The 24,703-nt window shown below is 50.7% G+C and overlaps 1 protein-coding gene across 3 annotated transcripts in view; it reads right to left on the reverse strand.

Moving 5' to 3' along the window:
* The window catches only part of ABTB2 (ankyrin repeat and BTB domain containing 2), a 309,105-nt gene that overhangs the window by 81,800 nt on the left and 202,602 nt on the right, over positions 1 to 24,703 (reverse strand). For 2 of the 3 annotated variants that reach the window (XM_063954554.1, XM_063954552.1), the window contains exons 2-4: positions 12,842 to 12,988; positions 10,504 to 10,717; positions 5,364 to 5,516 (exon numbers count right to left, since the gene is read on the reverse strand). In XM_063954554.1, coding sequence (XP_063810624.1) covers positions 5,364 to 5,516; positions 10,504 to 10,697 — 347 coding nt within the window. In that variant the 5' untranslated portion in view covers positions 10,698 to 10,717; positions 12,842 to 12,988. The remainder of the gene's footprint in view (positions 1 to 5,363; positions 5,517 to 10,503; positions 10,718 to 12,841; positions 12,989 to 24,703) is intronic. The other variant, XM_063954553.1, reaches the window with a different exon arrangement.

Genomic DNA, 24,703 nt, shown 5'->3' on the forward strand with positions numbered 1-24,703 from the left:
GGGTAAGACTCATACCAGCCACACCAATCACACCGTACAACTTGTGATCTGAACCCAGTTAACAGTATGATAACAAAACGAAGTAGCCTCCGAAAAGATGGCTCACAACAATAGTAATAACCCGATTTTTGTAACAATAACTATGTACAAGCATTGCAGACAATCCGCACTTGGGATGGGCGCCCAGCATCCACTACGGACTACGAGAAATAGAATTATCGGTAAGTAAATTCTTATTTTCTCTAACGTCCTAGTGGATGCTGGGGACTCCGTCAGGACCATGGGGATTATACCAAAGCTCCCAAACGGGCGGGAGAGTGCGGATGACTCTGCAGCACCGAATGAGAGAACTCCAGGTCCTCCTTAGCCAGAGTATCAAAATTTGTAAAATTTTACAAACGTGTTCTCCCCTGACCACGTAGCTGCTCGGCAAAGTTGTAATGCCGAGACTCCTCGGGCAGCCGCCCAGGATGAGCCCACCTTCCTTGTGGAATGGGCATCTACATATTTCGTCTGTGGCAGGCCTGCCACAGAATGTGCAAGCTGAATTGTACTACAAATCCAGCGTGCAATAGACTGCTTAGAAGCATGAGCACCCAGCTTGTTGGGTGTATACAGTATAAACAGCAAGTCAGACTTTCTGACTCCAGCCGTCCTAACTATATATATATATATATATATTTTTAGGGCCCTGACCACGTCTAGTAACTTGGAGTCCTCCAAGTCCCTAGTAGCCGCAGGCACCACAAGAGGTTGTTTCAGGTGAAAACGCTGACACCCCTTTATGAAGAAACTGGAGACGAGTCCCAGTTCTGTCCTGTTCAAATGGAAAATTTTAATATGGGCTTTTGTAAGACAAAGCCGCCCATTCTGACAATCGCCTGGCCGAGGCCAGGGCTAACAACATGGTCACTTCCCATGTGAGATATTTGTCAACAGCATGGTCACTTTCCATGTGAGATATTTCAAATCCACAGATTTGAGCGGTTCAAACCAATATGATTTTAAGAAATCCCAACACTATGTTGAGATCTCACGGTGCCCCTAGGGGCACAAAAAAGCTGTATATGCAATACATCCTTTACAATCTGGACTTCAGGAACTGAAGTCAATTCTTTCTGGAAGAAAATCTACAGGGCCGAAATTTAAATGTTAATGAACCCCAATTTGAGGTCCAAAACACTCCTGTTTTCAGGAAGTGTAGAAATCGACCTAGTTGAATTTCCGTCGTGGAGCCTTCCTGGCCTCACCCACGCAACATATTTTCACCACATGTGGTGATGACGTTGTGCGGTCACCTCCTTGCTGGCTTTGACCAGGGTAGGTATGACCTCTTATGGAATGCCTTTTCCCCTCAGGATCCGGCATTCAACCGCCATGCCGTCAAACGCAGCCGCGGTAAGTCTTGGAATAGACATGGTACTTGCTGAATCAAGTCCCTTCTTAGCTCCCCAGGCCCTTAGTCCTCTGTGAGCATTTCTTGAAGTTCCGGGTACCAAGTCCCTCTTGGCCAATCCGGAGCCACTAGTATAGTTCATACTCCTCTATGTCTTATAATTCTCAATACCCTGGTTATGAGAAACAGAGGAGGGAACACATACACAGACTGGTACACCCACGGTGTTACCAGAACATCCGCAGCTATCGCCTGAAGGTCTCATGACCTGGCGGAATACCTGTCCCGTTTTTGTTCGGGCGGGACGCCATCATGTCCACCTTTGGTCTTTGCCAACGGTCCACAATCATGTTGAAAAACTTCCCTATGAAGTTTCCACTCTCCCGGGTGGAGGTCATGCCTGCTGAGGAAGTCTGCTTCCCAGTCGTCCACTCCCGGAAAGAACACTGCTGACAGTGCTATCACATGATTTTCCGCCTAGCGAAAAATCCTTGCAGTTTTCACTGCCCTCCTGCTTCTTGTGCCGCCCTTCTGTTTACGTGGGCGACTGCCGTGATGTTATCCCACTGGATCAATACCGGCTGACCTTGAAGCAGAGGTCTAGCTAAGTTTAGAGCATTATAAATTTGCTCTAAGCTTATTTATGTGGAGAGAATTCTCCAGACTTAATCACACTTCCCTGGAAATTTTTTCCCTGTGTGACTGTTCCCCAGCCTCTCAGGCTGGCCTCCGTGGTCACCGGCATCCAATCCTGAATGCCGAATCTGCGGCCCTCTAGAAGATGAGCACTCTGTAATCACCACAGGAGAGACACCCTTTTCCTTGGATATAGGGTTATCCGCTGATGCATCTGAGGATGCGATCCGGACCATTTGTCCAGCAGATCCCACTGAAGAGTTCTTGCGGGAAATCTGCCGAATGGAATTGCTTCGTAATAAGCCACCATTTTTACCAGGACTCTTGTGCAATGATGCACTGACACTTTTCCTGGTTTTAGGAGGATCCCGATTAGCTCGGATAACTCCCTGGTTTTCTCCACTGGGAGAAACACGTTTTTCTGGACTGTGTCCAGAATCTTCCCTAGGAACAGTAGACGTGTCGTCGGAAAAAGCTGCGATTTTGGAATATTTAGAATCCACTCGTGCTGTCGTAGAACTACTTAAGATAGTGCTACTCCGACCTCCAACTGTTCTCTGGACCTTGCCCTTATCAGGAAAGCGTCCATGTTTCTTTTAAGAAAAATCATCATTCCGGCCATTACCTTGGTAAAGACCCGGGGCGCCGTGGACCATCCAAACGGCAGCGTCTGAACTGATAGTGACAGTTCTGTACCAGGAACCTGAAGTACCCTTGGTGAGAAGGGCAAATTTGGACCTGTAGGTAAACGTCCCTGATATCCAGTGACATCATATCGTCCCCTTCTTCCTGGTTCGCTATCACTGCTCCGAGTGACTCCATCTTGATTTGAACGCTTGTATGTAAGTGTTCAAATATTTCAGATCTCACCGAGCCGGTTGGCTTCAGTACCACAATATAGTGTGGAATACTACCCCCTTCCTTGTTGTAAGAAGGGTACTTTGATTATCACCTGCTGGGAATACAGCCTGTGAATTGTGTGAGGGGGAGACGTCTCGAATTTCCAATGTACACCTGGGATATTACATGTAGGATCCCGGAGTTCCCTTGCGAGTGTTGCTGAAACTCTTGAGATGACCCCCTACCGCACCTGAGTCCGCTTGTACGGCCCCAGCGTTATGCTGCGGACTTGGCAGAAGCCGTGAGGAGCTTCTGTTCCTGGGAATGAGCTGCTTGCTGCAGTCTTCTTCCCTTTCCTCTCCCCCTGGGCAGATATGACTGGCCTTCGCCCGCCTGCCCGTATGGGGACGAAAGGACTGAGACTGAAAAGACTGTGTCCTTTTCTGCCAATATGTGACTCGGGGTAACAAAAGGTGGATTTTTCAGCTGTTGCCATGGCCACCAGGTCCAATGGACCGCCCCTTTATACGGCAATACTTCCATATGCCGTCTGGAATCTGCCTCACCTGACCACTGTCGTGTCTTCGTCTGGCAGATATGTACATCACATTTACTCTTTGATGCCAGAATGCAAATATGCCTCTGCGCATCACACATATATAGAAATGCATCCCTAAAATGCTCTATAGACAATAAAATCCTGTCCCTGTCAAGGGTATCAAAATTTTCAGTCAGGAAATCCGACCAAGCCCCCTCAGCGCTGCACATCCAGGCTGAGGCGATTGCTGGTCGTAGTATAACACCAGTATGTGTGTATATACTGTTATGATATTTTTCAGCTTCCTATCAGCTGGCTCCTTGAGGGCGGCCGTATCTGGAAACGGTAACGCCATGTTTTTTATATGCGTGTGAGCGCCTTGTCCACCCTAAGGTGTGTTTTCCAACTCGCCCTTACTACTGGCGGGAAAAAGGGTATACCGCCCATAACTTTCTGTCGGAGGAACCCCACGTATCATCACACACTTCATTTAATTTATCTGATTTAGGCAAAACTACAAGTAGTTTTTTCCCACCCTACAAAATACCCTTATTTGTGGTACTTGTGGTATCAGAAATATGTAACACCTCCTTCATTGCCCTTAACATGTAACTTGTGGCCCTAAAGGAAAAATACGTTTGTTTCTTCACCGTCGACACTGGGGTCAGTGTCCGTGTCAGTGTCTGTCGACCGACTGAGGTAAATGGGCGTTTTTACAAGCCCCTGACGGTGTCTGAGACGCCTGGACCGATACTAATTTGTCCGCCGGCTGTCTCATGTCGTCAACCGGCTTGCAGCGTGTTGACATTATCACGTAATTCCATAAGTAAGCCATCCATTCTGGTGTCGACTCCCTAGAGAGTGACATCACCATTACAGGCAATTTTCTCCGTCTCCTCACCAACATTTTCCTCATACATGTCGACACACACGTACCGACCTACAGCACACACATACAGGGAATGCTCTGATAGAGGACAGGACCCACTAGCCCTTTGGGGAGACAGAGGGAGAGTTTGCCAGCACACACCAAAAGCGCCATAATGTATATAACAACCCTAGAAGGTGTTGTTTCTATATATGGGCTCTTAATATATAATTATATCGCCAATTTATGCCCCCCTTCTCTTTAACCCTGTTTCTGTAGTGCAGGGGAGAGTGGGAGCCTTCCTCACCAGCGGAGCTGGTCAGGAAAATGGCGCTGAGTGCTGAGGAGAATAAGCTCCGCCCCTTTCACGGCGGGCTTTTCTCCCGGTTATTAGGAAAACTGGCCTGGGTTAAATACATACATATAGCCTTAATGGCTATATGTGATGTATTTATTTGCCAAATAGGTATTTATATTGCTGCCCAGGGCGCCCCCAGCAGCGCCCTGCACCCTCCGTGACCGTGTCAGTGAGCCGTGTAGCAACAATGGCGCACAGCTGCAGTGCTGTGCGCTACCTCTCTGAAGACTGTGAAGTCTTCTGCCGCCTGTTTCCGGACCTCCGTTCCGCCGTCTTTCTTCAGCGTCTGTAAGGGGGATCGGCGGCGCGGCTCCGGGACGAACCCCAGGCTGACCTGTGTTCCGACTCCCTCTGGAGCTCAGTGTCCAGTAGCCTAAAACTTCAATCCTCCTGCACGCAGGTGAGTTGCAAGTCTCTCCCCTAAGTCCCTCGTTGCAGTGATCCTGTCGCCAGCAGGAATCACTGATTAGAAACCTAAAAAAAAACTTTACTAAACAGCTCCTTAAGAGAGCCATCCAGTTTGCACCCTTCTCGGACGGGCACAAAAACCTAACTGAGGCTTGGAGGAGGGTCATAGGGGGAGGAGCCAGTACACACCATGTGACCTAAAAAGCTTTTTAGATGTGCCCTGTCTCCTGCGGAGCCCGCTATTCCCCATGGTCCTGACGGAGTCCCCAGCATCCACTAGGACGTTAGAGAAATATGGATACATTGTCCTGCGACTTACCTGAGCTGCCGTGGTTCACAGTCCAGTCCCGGGAGAAGCAGTCTGGCCGTCTGCCTGATGTCGACGCCGTCTACCGTCAGGCTGCGCCGGTGTTCTGCGTATGTGATAGCCACTCGCATCCACTCCATGAGTGGGGGGAGCAAGATGAACGGCCTGCGGGACAGTGAGGGGTCAGTGTCAGCTCCTCAGGTAATGTTATACATGCTGTGGTGCAGGAGTCATGTCTCTGTGAGGAATTACTTGCAGGAACAGACTCCCCCTAAGAACTGGAAGTGCTCAGGAAATGGGAGATCACAATGAAATCAGCTGTTTGTTCAGTTTCTTAGAATACATTCCAAATATTGAAACACGGATCTGCCAGGATTTGTCTGCGGTCTTCAGTGCAACATTTCTCTGATTTGGCCAATTTACAACCAATTCAGTGGTCGTTATGAAGAGCGAGTGCAAATAGCACAAGCGAGCGTAAACGTGAAGACCGTAGGATTGCATGGGCCTTGCACAATTAGCAGCTTAGCAAACAGTTAACAGGCTTGGGGGGTTGGTTGTTAGAATAGTGGGAGTGTTAGGAAGGAGCTAGCAGCCATTTTGAGTAGGGACAGGGGTTTCATCTCTCTCTCTCTCTCTCTCTCTCTCTCTCTCTCTCCAGAATCTTCCCGCCCTCCCTCCTCAGGTCACCTCACGTTTTCCAGCCCATTTTTCTTTTTCTTTGCCGGTTGGAGTTTGTCAACCTATCTCTGTGGCGGGAAAGAACGGCAGTTACAGTGGCTATTGCGCCGCTGTTTGTGGGTGCGCTCTTTGCCCAATACATCGTATACTCCGGCCCTCCTTACCGGGGGGTCGTTGGGCTTGGTTGTCTGGCCGGCTCTATTACGGTGTATTGGGGAGAGAGTTGGAGACTCAGCGCTTATTGGCGTAGCCAGTGAGATAAATAAAGTCATGTCGCGGACATGCGTAGCGGCAATAAGTCGTAGTGTCACTGCTGATCCGGCCGTTCTTTCTTATTGCCACCATACTTAGTTCTAGTATTATAATTAAAATAAATAATGGCTGACCGATTTTAATGGCATTTCAGTGGTCTGTGTCGTTATTTCTCTGTGTCGTTATTTCTCTGTGTCGTTATTTCTCTGTGTCGTTATTTCTCTGTGTCGTTATTTCTCTGTGTCATTATTTCTCTGTGTCGTTATTTCTAGATAAGTTAGTTCACATTTAGTGGTCAGGTTATTGTGTAATGATGTCATGCGGTCTGACATCGGCCGACAGAACGTTTATACACTGCGATATACACCAAAGTCTACTCCATTGTATATGGCTAACGAGCTGAGGAGGGGGAGCGGAGCCATGAGGTTCTGGGGGTACCAGTGGACAGTGAAGGGGGACGTTCTGTGAGTGGAGGCAGTACTGAGCCTGTCGCTGCACTTGGAGCTGTGACATCACTGAGGCGCACCGTGTGACATCACTAGTTCCTGGTTTGTTAATATGACCTCAGCCCACATAATGGCTGTATGCGCAATGTGCGGTCAGTGCGCCCATTTCTAGGAAAATCAATCAATCTACTTCTAGCAATACTAGTGAAATTATCACATAGTGCAGGATGTAAAGGATCATTCTCATCTATAGCAGCCAGGAGAAAGTATGTGCCCCCACTGCAGGCCCCGCCCCTCTCTCTGCTCTCTGGGGCCTGGTAGATGTATTTGAGAAATGTCAAGGATATTTTATGCCAGATCATAAACTTACTGACAAACCCCCATTACACAGCGAGCCACCACCGCTCCCAGCGCCTAGCCAGGGGTATACAGCGAGCCACCTCCGCTCCCAGCGCCTCACCAGGAGTATACAGCGAGCCACCTCTGCTCCCAGCGCCTCACCAGGGATATACAGCGAGCCACCTCCGCTCCCAGCGCCTCACCAGGAGTATACAGCGAGCCACCTCCGCTCCCAGCGCCTCGCCAGGGGTATACAGCGAGCCACCTCCGCTCCCAGCGCCTCACCAGGAGTATACAGCGAGCCACCTCTGCTCCCAGCGCCTCACCAGGGATATACAGCGAGCCACCTCAGCTCTCAGTGCCTCGCAAGGGGTATATAGCGAGCCACCTCCGCTGTCCGTGCCTCGCCAGGGATATACAGCGAGCCACCTCCGCTCTCAGTGCCTCACCAGGGGTATACAGCGAGCCACCTCCGCTCCCAGCGCCTCACCAGGGATATACAGCGAGCCACCTCCGCTCTCAGTGCCTCGCTAGGGGTATGCAGAGAGCCACCTCCGCTCTCAGTGCCTTGCCAGGGGTATACAGCGAGCCACCTCCGCACCCAGCACCTCGCCAGGGGTATGCAGCGAGCCACATCCGCTCCCAGCACCTCGCCAGGGGTATACAGTGAGCCACCTCCGCACCCAGCACCTCGCCAGGGGTGTACAGCGAGCCACCTCCGCTCTCAGTGCTTTGCCAGAGGTTTAATAACAAAACACATTTTTGAAATTGGTACAAGAGCCTGAGGAAGATGCCGGGGGAGCGCCCCCTGCTGACTGGTATCCATCTGGCAGCGCTGCACTCATTACTTGGGGTTATGTGCGATTGCTCTGCACTCATTGCTTGGGGTTATGTGCGATTGCTCTGCACTCATTGCTTGGGGTTATGTGCGATTGCTCTGCACTCATTGCTTGGGGTTATGTGCGATTGCTCTGCATTCATTGCTTGGGGTTATGTGCGATTGCTCTGCACTCATTGCTTGGGGTTATGTGTGATTGCTCTGCACTCATTGCTTGGGGTTATGTGTGATTGCTCTGCACTCATTGTTTGGGGTTATGTGCGATTGCTCTGCACTCATGTAATCCGGGCGTCTCTCCGAGCTGTGTATACACGGCAGAGGAATTCCAGGGACCTCTCAGATGAGAAACATGCCAGGCCTTCTGTGTGTAATGGACGGAGAGACTGGAAGCAGCGTGGAGAGCAGAGGAGATGGTTTCCTTAGTGACTGCTCAGCGGAGGCCATGAGGATCCTGGAAGACGAGGCGACAAACCCAGCGCTGCGGATAATTCTGCTGCATAAGTAGATAATATATTTTGCGTGGATATATTTTTGCGTAGGATCTGTTACAGGGTAGCCACGGCACGCGCCCACTCACACACACGGCCATTTTAGCTTAGAACAGCCACTTTTCAGTGTAAAACATTGGCCCCTGCGTGGGCCCGAGCTCGCTGGACAGCAGATGATTGCTTAGACCGTGAGGGGGCGTCGGAAGGCGCGAGGGTGTTTGTCAGCGTTGCCAGGCGCCGTGTGGGTGAGGGTCTGCTCCAGCCTCCTGTGTCTGGGAGCGGGATCAGGAGAGCAGTGCCAGGCCCCTCACGTGCTGGATCCATGGTGGCCACACTACCTTCAGTGGCAGGAGTCACGGGCTGTCCTAGAGTAGGCGCACCAGGGTACACGTGAGCTTTCATTCTACACAATATGATTCTGAGGTAAATGGGCGACAGGTGACAGATTCAGGAACGTCTCTTGTCTGGTGGAAGGACAGATGTCTATTGGCGCTCAGAGCTGGTGGCCTTAGAGTCTCCAGTACTTTTACTGGGAGCAGATCTCCATGACGCGTTTCCACGCACACAGAACGCCATGCGCACACGGTGAGATAGTGACTATCTCCCCTCATCTCCCCGAGCCCTGATCCTCCAACACGGACCACTGTATTCTGACAATCAGCTCCTAGCTGCCATGTCACAGGCTGGGTTTGATAAATGACAGTAAGGAGCTGATTGGCTGGAACTTTATCTCCATCCAAGGTTTAGTAAATAGACCCGGAAGTGCCAATTCTGCCTATACTAGAAACTAGATTGTACACAATATAGTCAGGATTTACTTCCCTGCATAGTCTATCTTTTCTTGCGACACTGACCCCGCGGGAGCGCACGTTGGTATCGCACGCTGTGTACACACGCTGCGATATGTGCTAACTTTCCTTACGATACTGACTATATAGTTACATGCACCGTGTGTACGCGCCTTTACGTTCTTTATGGGGCTGAACGGAGCAGAACAAACACAAAGTGCGGAGCATCTACCGGACGTAGTAACAGAATACTCAGGCGTCCTCTGGTAACCGACCCTGCGCTGGGAGACCGCCATTATACAGGTGATTATACTGACGCTACCCATCTATAAAATGTATCATTTATGAGAACTCGCGTGCGGTGACGGTATTGTCTGTTGTGCTATGTATATCGCAATGCGCATTCTGAGCTGCTCCGTATTGTGTGCAGAGGAGATCAGTCAGCATTGCAGCATATGGAAATAGTTACAGAAGAGAGCAGCTGATGGGCAGCCGGACCAGTGATGTGCGTGTATACAGCGTATACTGCAGCCGCCATTCTGAGCTGCTCCTTATTGTGTGCAGAGGAGATCAGTCAGCATTGCAGCATATGGAAATAGTTACAGGAGACAGCAGCTGATGGGCGGCCGGACCAGTGATGTGCGTGTATACAACGTATACTGCAGCCGCCATTCTGAGCGGCTCCTTATAGTGCAGAGGAGATCCAGTCAGCATTGCAGCATATGGAAATAGTCACAGGAGAGAGCAGCCGATGGGCGGCCGGACCAGTGATGTGCGTGTATACAGTGTATACTGCAGCCACCATTCTGAGCTGCTCCTTATTGTGTGCAGAGGAGATCAGTCAGCATTGCAGCATATGGAAATAGTTACAGGAGACAGCAGCTGATGGGCGGCCGGACCAGCGATGTGCGTGTATACAACGTAGTGGCTCCATTCCTATCTCCAGAGACCAGGATCTGCGCAGCTGGTGGCACCGGTCATGGAGAATAGAAATGCAGAGAGCGGGGAGATGTGACCAGGCGTGGAGCAATCTGTGATCATCCCTCTCCGCTGCCTTATAACACTCTGCCAGATTTATCAAGCCTTGGAGAGTCATAAATATCACGGTAATAAAGCACCAGCCAATCAGCTCCCAACTGTCATGTTACAGGCGGTGTTTGAAAATGACAATTAGGAGCTGATTGGTTGGTAGTTTATCACCGTTATATTTATGACTCTCCAAGGCTTGATAAATCTGGGCCTTTACGCGATGTTTGTACATTGTGCTGAAGGGGGCACGCCACGCGCTGCAGGGGGAGATTTGTGCACGCAGGACCTTCTTACCGTTCGTTATGAAGCGCCATTCTGGGTGGGTCTAAGTTTGGATTTTCCATGGACTCCATCTGTGAGCAGCGCAGGAAATAGTACAACGTGTGCAGGGAGTCAGGGGACCAAGTGACGTGCTGCGCGGATTGGCGGTGTTGGCGTGCGGGGCTCATGCCAGGCCTCAGGGTGCTCAGGCTCTGCATATGATGCATGGCTCGGGAAACCAGGTCACCTGCACATACAAAACCAAAGCCGGACTTAGCTGTATCCCTACATGTATATCCCCCCATCACCCGGCTGTATCCCCTACATGTATATCCACCATCACCCGGCTGTATCCCCTACATGTATATCCCCCCATCACCCGGCTGTATCCCCTACATGTATATCCCCCCATCACCCGGCTGTATCCCCTACATGTATATCCCCCCATCACCCGGCTGTATCCCCTACATGTATATCCCCCCATCACCCGGCTGTATCCCCTACATGTATATCCCCCCATCACCCGGCTGTATCCCCTACATGTATATCCCCCCATCACCCGGCTGTATCCCCTACATGTATATCCCCCCATCACCCGGCTGTATCCTTACATGTATATCCCCCATCACCCGGCTGTATCCCCTACATGTATATCCCCCCATCACCCGGCTGTATCCCCTACATGTATATCCACCATCATCCGGCTGTAGCCCCTACATGTATATCCCCCCATCACCCGAATGTATCCCCTACATGTATATCCCCCCATCACCCGGCTGTATCCCCTACATGTATATCCCCCCATCACCCGGCTGTATCCCCTACATGTATATCCCCCCATCACCCGGCTATATCCCTACATGTATATCCCCCCCATCACCCGGCTGTATCCACTACATGTATATCCCCCCATCACCCGGCTGTATCCCCTACATGTATATCCACCATCACCCGGCTGTATCCCCTACATGTATATCCCCCCATCACCCGGCTGTATCCCTACATGTATATCCCCCATCACCCGGCTGTATCCACTACATGTATATCCCCCCATCACCCGGCTGTATCCACTACATGTATATCCACCATCATCCGGCTGTATCCCCTACATGTATATCCCCCATCACCCGGCTGTATCCCCTACATGTATATCCACCCATCACCCGGCTGTATCCCTACATGTATATCCCCCCATCACCCGGCTGTATCCCTACATGTATATCCCCCCATCACCCGGCTGTATCCCCTACATGTATATCCCACCATCACCCGGCTGTATCCCCTACATGTATATCCCCCGGCTGTATCCACTACATGTATATCCCCCCATCACCCGGCTGTATCCCTACATGTATATCCCCCCATCACCCGGCTGTATCCCCTACATGTATATCCCCCCATCACCCGGCTGTATCCCCTACATGTATATCCCCCCATCACCCGGCTGTATCCCCTACATGTATATCCCCCTATCACCCGGCTGTATCCCCTACATGTATATCCCCCCATCACCCGGCTGTATCCCCTACATGTATATCCCCCCATCACCCGGCTGTATCCCCTACATGTATATCCCCCCATCACCCGGCTGTATCCCCTACATGTATATCCCCCCATCACCCGGCTGTATCCCCTACATGTATATCCCCCCATCACCCGGCTGTATCCCCTACATGTATATCCCCCCATCACCCGGCTGTATCCTTACATGTATATCCCCCATCACCCGGCTGTATCCCCTACATGTATATCCCCCCATCACCCGGCTGTATCCCCTACATGTAGATCCCCCCCATCACCCGGCTGTAGCCTCTACATGTATATCCCCCCATCACCCGGCTGTATCCCCTACATGTATAGCCACCATCACCCGCTCTATACTTGTCACCCAGTCTGTGACCACACGAGGTTCTGTGCCACACACGGCACACGAGGTTCTGCACCACACACGGCACACGAGGTTCTGCACCACACACGGCACACGAGGTTCTGCACCACACACGGCACACGAGGTTCTGCACCACACACGGCACACGAGGTTCTGCACCACACACGGCACACGAGGTTCTGCACCACACACGGCACACGAGGTTCTGCACCACACACGGCACACGAGGTTCTGCACCACACACGGCACACGAGGTTCTGCACCACACACGGCACACGAGGTTCTGCACCACACACGGCACACAAGGTTCTGCACCACACATAGGCGTCTCCAATGTATCACTTACTGATAATGACCCAAGGCACAGTGTGCCGATCACTACACAGGATTATGGCAGGGTGCGCTGTGCACCATCAGGTGTTTGGCCCAATTCTCCACCCTTCAGGTAAGTACATTAGCAGCACTTTAGCTTTTTATACTCACTCAGCTCCGAGATGCTCCCAACACAGGTGGCGAGAAGAGACTGCTCCAAAGTGCGTAATTCTAGGTGCGTGTATGCATCGGCTGCGTCATCTCTCTCCAGGGAGCCATCTTTATAGGGACTGAAGTAGGGAGGAAGGGAAAGGACCCCTGGAAGAAAGGCGCAGTGTTATTACATTGCTATGAGGCGTCTATATCATACTGACAAATCCACATGCCTCCAAGTGCTGGCCCTGGCACCCCCTGCCAAGTGCTGGCCCCAAACCACCCAGCCTAGTGCTGGCCCCAAACCACCCAGCCAAGTGCTGGCCCCAAACCACCCAGCCAAGTGCTGGCCCCAAACCACCCAGCCAAGTGCTGGCCCCAAACCACCCAGCCTAGTGCTGGCCCCAAACCACCCAGCCTAGTGCTGGCCCCAAACCACCCAGCCTAGTGCTGGCCCCAAACCACCCAGCCTAGTGCTGGCCCCAAACCACCCAGCCTAGTGCTGGCCCCAAACCACCCAGCCTAGTGCTGGCCCCAAACCACCCAGCCTAGTGCTGGCCCCAAACCACCCAGCCTAGTGCTGGCCCCAAACCCCCTGCCAAGTACCAACATGTCCAGGGTTATGACCATTACACCATCTATCAATTAGGCGCCAGTAGTGTAGGCCTCACTATCAGGGACTTGTTATGACCATGGAGGAAAGTGGAGGTTATCAGTAATGACCCCGCAGTAGATAAGTGTATGTGGATCAGTCTCAGCATGTAATGGATAATGTAGAACTTACAGCAGCATCCTGGAATCACACGTGTCTGTGCTGTACCAGAACAGGTGGCATATGTACTATACGTGCGTTGCAGGAGTATACACATGGCAAAAGAGTGCTGCTCAGTCCCAGACAGCAGAAGTCATTCACTGGGGTCTGCATAGGGAACGCCACCAACACCAGAGGTACTACAGAGCCCACAGTGTCCTCCAATTAGATCAGTCACAGCCGACTCCAGAACAAAGAGCAGGGTGTCGCTGTTACAAACCTGACATTAATCTTCATAGAAGTCAGACGTGAATTACCTGCTGACACAGCGCCACCGTTATTCCATTCAGCCATAAAAACCAGAACAAACCAGAAAAGTCTTTTTTTTTTTAATATTTCCAAAATTGAATTACAAGAAAATTTGTTCCAAATATCTTTCAGAGACAGAGACTAATAACTTCAGCAGACCAGGAAACTGTTCCAGGAAAATATATTCTATGAAACGGTTTATGTGGCTGCCGCAGTGCGCAGAACGGTTTGCAGTATGAATAGTTGCTCCATAAAACGGGGATACTGAAGAACCTTTTACACATCAGAGGCACATAACAAATATTACAGGGTAACTGCTGGATAAATATCTGTAGACTGGTCCTACAATGCATAGGAGAAGTTACCCAAACAGGCTATCCAACGAAAACGTACACACCCGACGGGTGACCACAACCCCCTGCACCGTATGCTCAGTGACTGACTCATGCATGAAGAAATTAACTGTCCTGCGTTGCGTTACCCCCAAACTCAATGCATGTATAGAAGAGCCCGTCCAGCGTCACGTTACGCCTAGCCTCCATGCATGTAGAAAAGAGCCCGTTCCGCATCACGTTACCCCTAGTCTCCATGCATGTAGAGAAGAGCCCGTCCCGCCTCACGTTACCCCTAGTCTCCATGCATGTAGAGAAGAGCCCGTCCCGCGTCACGTTACCCCTAGCCTCCATGCATGTAGAAAAGAGCCCGTCCCGCGTCACGTTACCCCTAGCCTCCATGCATGTAGAGAAGAGCCCGTCCCGCCTCACGTTACCTCTAGTCTCCATGCATGTAGAGAAGAGCACGTCCCGCGTCACGTTACCCCTAGTCTCCATGCATGTAGAGGAGAGCCCGTCCTGCGTCACGTTACCCCTAGCCTCCATGCATGTAGAAAAGAGCCCGTCCCGCATCACGTTACCCCTAGCCTCCATGCATGTAGAAAAGAGCCCGTCCCGCATCACGTTACCCCTAGTCTCCATGCATGTAGAGAAGAGCCCGTCCCGCCTCACGTTACCCCTAGTCTCCATGCATGTAGAGAAGAGCCCGTCCCGCGTCACGTTACCCCTAGCCTCCATGCATGTAGAAAAGAGCCCGTCCCGCGTCACGTTACCCCTAGCCTCCATGCATGTAGAGAAGAGCCCGTCCCGCATCACGTTACCCCTAGTCTCCATGCATGTAGAGAAGAGCCCGTCCCGCCTCACGTTACCCCTAGTCTCCATGCATGTAGAGAAGAGCACGTCCCGCGTCACGTTACCCCTAGTCTCCATGCATGTAGAGGAGAGCCCGTCCTGCGTCACGTTACCCCTAGCCTCCATGCATGTAGAAAAGAGCCCGTCCCGCATCACGTTACCCCTAGCCTCCATGCATGTAGAGAAGAGCCCGTCCCGCCTCACGTTACCCCTAGTCTCCATGCATGTAGAGAAGAGCCCGTCCCGCGTCACGTTACCCCTAGCCTCCATGCATGTAGAAAAGAGCCCGTCCCGCGTCACGTTACCCCTAGCCTCCATGCATGTAGAGAAGAGCCCGTCCCGCATCACGTTACCCCTAGTCTCCATGCATGTAGAGAAGAGCCCGTCCCGCCTCACGTTACCCCTAGTCTCCATGCATGTAGAGAAGAGCACGTCCCGCGTCACGTTACCCCTAGTCTCCATGCTTGTAGAGGAGAGCCCGTCCTGCGTCACGTTACCCCTAGCCTCCATGCATGTAGAAAAGAGCCCGTCCCGCATCACGTTACCCCTAGCCTCCATGCATGTAGAGAAGAGCCCGTCCCGCCTCACATTACCCCTAGTCTCCATGCATGTAGAAAAGAGCCCGTCCCGCGTCACGTTACCCCTAGCCTCCATGCATGTAGAGAAGAGGAGCCCGTCCCGCGTCACGTTACCCCTAGCCTCCATGCATGTAGAGAAGAGGAGCCCGTCCCGCATCACGTTACCCCTAGTCTCCATGCATGTAGAGAAGAGCCCGTCCCGCCTCACATTACCCCTAGTCTCCATGCATGTAGAGAAGAGCCCGTCCCGCGTCACGTTACCCCTAGCCTCCATGCATGTAGAAAAGAGCCCGTCCCGCGTCACGTTACCCCTAGCCTCCATGCATGTAGAGAAGAGCCCGTCCCGCATCACGTTACCCCTAGTCTCCATGCATGTAGAGAAGAGCCCGTCCCGCCTCACGTTACCCCTAGTCTCCATGCATGTAGAGAAGAGCACGTCCCGCGTCAGGTTACCCCTAGTCTCCATGCATGTAGAGAAGAGCCCGTCCTGCGTCACGTTACCCCTAGCCTCCATGCATGTAGAAAAGAGCCCGTCCCGCATCACGTTACCCCTAGTCTCCATGCATGTAGAGAAGAGCCCGTCCCGCCTCACATTACCCCTAGTCTCCATGCATGTAGAGAAGAGCCCGTCCCGCGTCACGTTACCCCTAGCCTCCATGCATGTAGAAAAGAGCCCGTCCCGCATCACGTTACCCCTAGTCTCCATGCATGTAGAGAAGAGCCCGTCCCGCCTCACATTACCCCTAGTCTCCATGCATGTAAAGAGCCCGTCCCGCGTCAGGTTACCCCTAGTCTCCATGCATGTAGAGAAGAGCCCGTCCTGCGTCACGTTACCTCTAGCCTCCATGCATGTATAAAAGAGCCCGTCCCGCATCACGTTACCCCTAGTCTCCATGCATGTAGAGAAGAGCCCGTCCCGCCTCACGTTACCCCTAGTCTCCATGCATGTAGAGAAGAGCCCGTCCCGCGTCAGGTTACCCCTAGCCTCCATGCATGTAGAGAAGAGCCCGTCCTGCGTCACGTTACCCCTAGCCTCCATGCATGTAGAGGAGAGCCCGTCCCGCGTCACATTACCCCTAGCCTCCATGCATGTAGAGAAGAACCCGTCCTACGTCACGTTACCCCTAGTCTCCATGCTTGTAGAGGAGAGCCCGTCCCGCGTCACGTTACCCCTAGCCTCCATGCATGTAGAGCCCGTCCCGCGTCACGTTACCCCTAGTCTCCATGCATGTATAGAAGAGCCCGTCCTGCGTCACATTACCCCTAGTCTCCATGCATGTATAGAAGAGCCCGTCCTGCGTCACATTACCTCTAGTCCCCATGCATGTATAGAAGAGCCCGTCCTGCGTCACATTACCCCTAGTCTCCATGCATGTAGAAAAGAGCCCGACCTACGTCACGTTACCCCTAGCCTCCATGCATGTAGAGAAGAGCCCGTCCTGCGTCACGTTACTCCTAGCCTCCATGCATGTAGAGAAGAGCCTGTCCTACGTCACGATACCCCTAGTCTCCATGCATGTAGAGAAGAGCCCGTCCTGCGTCACGTTACCTCTAGTCTCCATGCATGTAGAGGAGAGCCCGTTCTGCGTCACGTTACCCCTAGCCTCCATGCATGTAGAGAATAGCCCGTCCTACGTCACGTTACCCCTAGTCTCACTGTGTAACGCATGCTCTGTATGTAACACGCACACTCAGCGCCGATCTATCACAAGGCATGAAATCGCCATATTCCCAGGGAAAACGTCTCTTTTTATAAAAAATATTATATGTGTGGAAAGCTTCTACCACCCTGACACTATTAATGATAAGGTCAGACTAGATTCTGTGTATAGGCCAACATGCTCGCTACAGCAGAACGGGGTCCCCCAATAACTCTTACTGGTCTGGATAGCTTTTACCATGACCGCCAGTTGCTACGCAATAAAACATTGATATACTGCAATAACTAATATCCGTCACTGCAATAAAATAAATGACACTTTGTATCCCCTTAATATTAAACCGTTTTCTGGTGTAATTTTGCTGTCACTAGGATGACTGAGGAGTAACTGGCACCAAATCCTCCCGATATAGTTCCTGTACCCAAATGTGCTCCTAATATAGACAGACAGGCTTTCCTGGGACCCTGTGGGGCGCACAGTCAGATAAGAGTGACCTGTGACCTCTCCCGGAGTCAGGTCACCTAGATATGGCTGGCTGGGAACACCCAGGCTTGTGCAGGCTTCTAAACCAGACATACGCCTCCTATGGCTGTCAGCTCTTGGAACCAAATGTCCCAGAATGTAGCAGCAGTCTGTTAGTGTCATAATGCAGAGACACCCCAATACCTGCACAGAGCAGTGACCCATATACAGCCGCTGCAAGAACATAGAATATAGAATGTCCGCATGGGAGAAATCCCTTATTACCTGCATAATAAGCATGGCTCAACTTCCCCAGAGAAGAGGGGGTTAATTCACATCTATAATCAGCGGGCAGATGTCTATGCCAGCACACACTGGGTTACTATGTCAGTGGGCAGATGTCTATGCCAGCACATACAGGGTTACTATGCCAGCACATACAGGGTTACTATGCCAGCGGGCAGATGTCTATGCCAGCACATACAGGGTTACTATGCCAGCGGGCAGATGTCTATGCCAGCACATACAGGGTTACTATGCCAGCGGGCACATGTCTATGCCAGCACACACAGGGTTACTATGCCAGCACACACAGGGTTACCATGCCAGCGGGCAGATGTCTATGCCAGCACACACAGGGTTACTAAGCCAGCACACACAGGGTTACTATGCCAGCGGGCAGATGTCTATGCCAGCACACACAGGGTTACTAAGCCAGCACACAGAGGGTTACTATGCCAGCGGGCACATGTCTATGCCAGCACATACAGGGTTACTATGCCAGCACACACAGGGTACTATGCCAGCACACTTAGGGATACTATGCCAGCACACACAGGGTTACTATGCCAGCGGGCAGATGTCTATGCCAGCACATACAGGGTTACTATGCCAGCACATACAGGGTTACTATGCCAGCGGGCAGATGTCTATGCCAGCACACACAGGTTTACCATGCCAGCGGGCAGATGTCTATGCCAGCACACACAGGGTTACTAAGCCAGCACACACAGGGTTACTATGCCAGCGGGCAGATGTCTATGCAGCACACACAGGGTTACTAAGCCAGCGGGCACATGTCTATGCCAGCACATACAGGGTTACTATGCCAGCACATACAGGGTTACTATGCCAGCACACACAGGGTTACTATGCCAGCGGGCACATGTCTATGCCAGCACATATAGGGTTACTATGCCAGCACACTTAGGGATACTATGCCAGCACACTTAGGGATACTATGCCAGCACATACAGGGTTACTATGCCAGCGGGCACATGTCTATGCCAGCACACACAGGGTTACTATGCCAGCACACACAGGGTTACTATGCCAGCACACACAGGGTTACTATGCCAGCACATACAGGGTTACTATGCCAGCGGGCACATGTCTATGCCAGCACACACAGGGTTACTAAGCCAGCACACACAGGGTTACTATGCCAGCGGGCACATGTCTATGCCAGCACATACAGGGTTACCATGCCAGCGGGCACATGTCTATGCCAGCACATACAGGGTTACTATGCCAGCGGGCACATGTCTATGCCAGCACATACAGGGTTACTATGCCAGCACATACAGGGTTGCTATGCCAGCACATACAGGGTTACTATGCCAGCACACTTAGGGATACTATGCCAGCACACACAGGGTTACTATGCCAGCACACACAGGGTTACCATGCCAGCGGGCACATGTCTATGCCAGCACATATAGGGTTACTATGCCAGTACCATGTGGCTCTCTCCCAGGCATCTGGATACAATTACTGCACCTTACACACTGCTGTGTTTGTGCCTCTGTTGAAGTGTAATTAATATGGCTGCACATCTGCCCCCAGAGACACCGCGCTCCTTCATTACCCCCTATAATATCACAGCAGCATCTCCCACCCCAGTGACACGGGAACCCCTCCTACAGTAGGTAGACGTAGCGACAGGCGGATACAATAAGCCCCTCTCTGTAAATCACAACTATTCCGCTCATTTCCTGCCGCCTGGAGAGTGGGCAACACAAGGTCTCTCCAGAAAGCTGGTAAACTCGAGGGGTTCAGTATGTATGGTGGTCAGCGGCGGCTACTCCAGAAGCCAGTGAGGCACCAGGTAATACACAGATGCTAGAACCCTCCCTGCCCCTGGGGCCCAGAGCATAATATGGGGCCACACAACTGTCTAATAATACAAGGGCTCCTATAGCTAACAGGACGCACACCGCCTTGTGCCTATGTCACACACAGAGCAACAGTCAGGGCTGGAAGTAACCTCATACCTCTCTCCCCATGACCCTGATGGAGGCAGCCGCACACCGCCTTGTGCCTATGGCACATACAGAGCGGCAGTCAGGGCTGGAAGTAGCCTCATACCTCTCTCCCCAGAGTGATGTTAGTGTATTAGAATGCTTAATATTTGTAGACACTCCCTTACTAATAGGTGTAAGCCTGAATCTTCAGTGATGGTCCCTGGGATCAGGGGGATGCTGGGAAGTGGGTGGTACAGTGTGCAGTGTGCCTGGAGTTGGTGATGGAATAAAACAGCACAGCAGTGAACTCACATGTCTCTGTGTCCTGATGACTGGATTTACAAACATATGAACAAAACATGGTGTCAGAAGAAGTTTAACTTGGACTGCTAGTGCTCTCAAAGTGTGAAAGAATCCTGCAGCAGTCTGTCAGGCTGTGATACTCTGTGTCTGCAAAGCCTGCCGTGTGCTCCTCTCTTCAAACAGTGAATAACCATGGATAAACTAGCTCCTCCAACCGGCAGGCTGATGTCTGGTAACTTGTCTGGAAACAAATTTAAGCAAAGGTTTTATATATATCTTGCTGCATGTGGAGCTGATGCAAAGGCTGACAAAACTAAGGCATCCATTTTCCTCCATGTGATAGGAGAGGATGTGCTGGACATTTATAATAGTTTTCAGTTTGCTGAGGGGCAGAATATGGTGCTATCTTCTATAATGCAAACTTTTGAAGATTACTTTGTGCCAAGGAAAAATGTGACATGAAAGATATAAGTTTTTCACATGTGATCAGAAGTCTGGAGATGGATTTGATCAGTATGTTACAGAGCTGCAATCACTCAGTAAAACCTGTGAGTTTGGTGATTTAAAGGATTCACTGATTAGAGATTGTATTGTTTGTGGAATACCTGATAATGGACTCAGAGAGAGATTGCTGAGAGAGCAAGACCTAACACTAGAAAAGGCAGTGACTATGTGCAGATCTGCAGAAATAACCAGATTTCAAGCCAAAACGTTACACAAGGAAGTTGATGCTGCATGTAGGCCCTCATTCCGAGTTGTTCGCTCGCAAGCTCCTTTTAGCAGCTTTTAGCAGCTTTGCACACGCTAAGCCGCCGCCTACTGGGAGTGAATCTTAGCATAGTAAAATTGCGAATGAAAGATTAGCAGAATTGCGAATAGACACTTCTTAGCAGTTTCTGAGTAGCACCACACTTACTCGGCAACTGCGATCAGTTCAGTCAGTTTCGTTCCTGGTTTGAAGTCACAAACACTCCCAGCGTTCGCCCAGACACTCCCTCGTTTCTTCAGACACTCCCGCGTTTTTCCCAGAAACTGCAGCGTTTTTTTACACACACCCATAAAACGGCCAGTTTCCGCCCAGAAACACCCACTTCCTGTCAATCACATTACGATCACCAGAACGAAGAAAAAACCTCATAATGCCGTAAGTAAAATTCCTAACTGTATAGCAAATTTACTCGGCGCAGTCGCAGTGCGAACATTGCGCATGCGCAATTAGCAGAAAATCGCTGCGATGCGAAGAAAATTACCGAGCGAACAACTCGGAATGACCACCGTAGTGCAGAAAACAGAGCCATGCAAACCTCCATTATCAAGAATGAAGCAGTCTAAGCCACAGTCTAACAAGGAAATGTGTAGTAGATGTGGAAATGCTCACAATCCTAAAATGTGCCCAGCTTATGGTAAAACCTGCATGAAATGTGGTAGACTTAATCACTTTGCCAAATGCTGTAAAATTAAAAGTGAAACAACCAATGTGCATGCTGTTAAACAAACAGGAATTATTTGTGGATTGCATAGAACTTTGCAGTGCAGATAAGAAAGAATGGATTGTCCCTTTAACTGTGAACGAGATTGTCATTCCCTTTAAGCTTGACACTGGTGCGCAGGTGAATTTAATATAATTTCAAGACTATAAGACTTTTAGAGTAAAACTTAAAATTCATCCAGCCAAAGTGAAAGTTACAGGGTACACTGGGGAGGAAATTCCTGTGAAAGGTACATGCTTAGTGACACTGAAATATAAGGGACAACAGTTTAAAACATCTCTACTGATTGTGGATAAAAATGTGCAACCGATTCTAGGATTAAGTTCCTGTGAGAAACTAAGCTTGCTAAAGAAAGTTTTTATGGTGACATCACAAGTAGAAGATGACTGCAAATCGATGTTTACAGAATACAGAGACTTGTTTGAAGGTCTAGGTTGTTTGTCTGGAGAGCTTAAAATAAATATAGACACGCAAGTTTCTTCAGTGATACACCCCTGTAGAAAAGTGCCGTTTGCGCTGAGAGAAAAACTTAAACAAGAGTTCAATTGCATGGAAGCCTTGGGTGTGATACAGAATGTCGATGAGCCTACTAAATGGGTAAGCTCCTTAGTAATTGTTGAAAAGAAAAATGGACAACTCAGAATATGTCTAGACCCCAAAGATTTAAACAAAGCTATTAAACGAGAACATTTCTGTGACAGGACGGTACCGTACGGAAGCACTCGCCACTTTCGCGTCCCGTCGACTGCGCACAAAATGGAAGGTCAAGCCGCACGAGGCCTGACCACATAGGGGATTCCCGCTTACCGTCAGTAACCGCCTGTTACTGACTCCACCCACTGCGTTGTGGGCGGGTTCTCGCTGCCACCACCAAACTCCTAACCTGCCGTGGCGTTTGGAACCACGGTTCTGCTCTGTATGTGCCGACGCACTGCCTTACCACAGCTGTGTGGTGCTGACGAATCCCCACTAGCCACTTGCTAGGCCTCTACCGGTAGCTGGCGGAAGGCGGAGCTTGGAGACGCTAGGTGCTTCCCTGGACAGCCGGAGGACGGGGCTAGGTTTGGCCTAACCCTGTTGGTCACAAGATGAAGCAGTCTTCTTGAGGCAAAGATGTTTATTTGCTCAATAGTTCTAAAGAGAACCCTTCCCTATTGCTAGGGGCAACAGCATACAATCAGATGTTTCAGCAGAATAAAGATGGTACAACTACAACTCTGGAGGCACACAGGTCTCCTTTTTATGTCAGTTTTCCACACAGTACCACAGGGGGGCAAGCCCTCCCTGTCTTCTCCAACCAATCAGGTTATTTTACAAAATACCAATAAATAAATTACATTTCAAAAGGAGGTAAGTGCAATAAAACAATATCCTCCTTCCTGTCACCCAGACAACGTTTGGTATCAGATTAACATTCACCATTGATAAATTTATCACATAGCTTCAAAATACAATGTTTCTGTCTCATTCACATCTCCAGGCAAACCCAGTGTTTGAGATTACAACAGGAAGGCTACAATACAAACAAACAGTCTTCCTTCCTACATCGGTCGTTCGTATGTCAATTAAATCAGGTACATGAAACAAGTTCCAAGCCCATAGACCCAGTGATTAGCATCTCTCTCTAAGGAACTTACACATCAAAAGGTATTGTCCTTCACACCTCTCTGATAGCACAGAGCCATTAGCATGCCACTTCCTATTTCCAGAGGATAAGAGTTGCTTATTCAGACAGCTATAGTAACTGCATTTTTCCTTTTAAATACATTTCATTTAAACACGTGTTTCCCTTTAAATATACACAGAGCCTGTCTTGAATATAAAATAGATACAGTTAAACATGCCTTCCTGCAATGGTGCACAGAGCACTACATATGACATGTTAAAAGTAAAACACATCATTAAACAAACTTTTAAACAGTCTGTAACATGGCGCCGGGCACGAGGGTTAACCCCTTCAGTGCCGCAGACGCCATTACACGTGTGGCTGGCTAGTCTCTCCGGCCACATTCCTCCCCCCCCATTCAAGCGGGTCAACCAGGGACCCATGTCCCAACGATTTAGGTCCTGGTCCCGCAGTCCTTAATGAGGTTACCGGGAGTTCTTTGGGGGTTCAGGCTCCTCCTGACATGACAGTCCATCCGCCTTGCTATGAGCCTTGCCTTGCTTGTGGATAATATGAGAGTCATAAACATGAAGAGCAAGGCTCCACCGCAACAGTCTGTCCAATTTCTCCAAGGTAGGTTGCAGCCACCCAACAGGTAGGTGGTAAGTCACCACGGTGGGGGGCTGGTTACAAACAAGTGCCACCCACGGTGTCCCAACTGTGGCATACCCCACCTCCCACCATAGCAGTTTTCTGCTCAAACAGGCCACAGGGTGCTCCTGCCCATATGGCTCTTTCTGGCTCGGTACTGCTCCCAGTCCGTGCAGTGGCGCAATAGTTCGTAACACACAGTCCTGGTCAAGAATGTGCGCAATCAGCACTGGAGCGGGTACCCGAGCCTCTTTCAATGACTGGAATGCCAACTCGCAAGCGGGTGCAAAGTCCACTGACTTGGGAATGCCCTTCCTAGCCATCTCTGTCAAGGGGTTCACTACAGGACTAAAGTCAATGACAACATGTCCGTAGGGCCTTACAGGTTCTAAGGTCAGTACCGGTCTGGGTGATGTGGGTCGGGGACAGCCTCTGGTTGCCTCCACCCCCTCTGGGTTGGGCCTACCCCTGTCTCCTCCCACATGGTGCCCCAGGCACTGCACCTCCGTCATACCTATCTGGCAACTGTCTGCCCTAACTGTCAGACCTGCCCTCCCATCCTCCTCTGTCGACCTATGACTCGGGAAACCTACCCTGTCACCTAGGCCTACTCCTTCCTCCTCGTCCGCTACCTGTGCCACA

Source organism: Pseudophryne corroboree, unplaced genomic scaffold (assembly GCF_028390025.1).
Source record: "Pseudophryne corroboree isolate aPseCor3 unplaced genomic scaffold, aPseCor3.hap2 scaffold_677, whole genome shotgun sequence".
Classification (NCBI taxonomy): Eukaryota; Metazoa; Chordata; class Amphibia; order Anura; family Myobatrachidae; genus Pseudophryne; species Pseudophryne corroboree.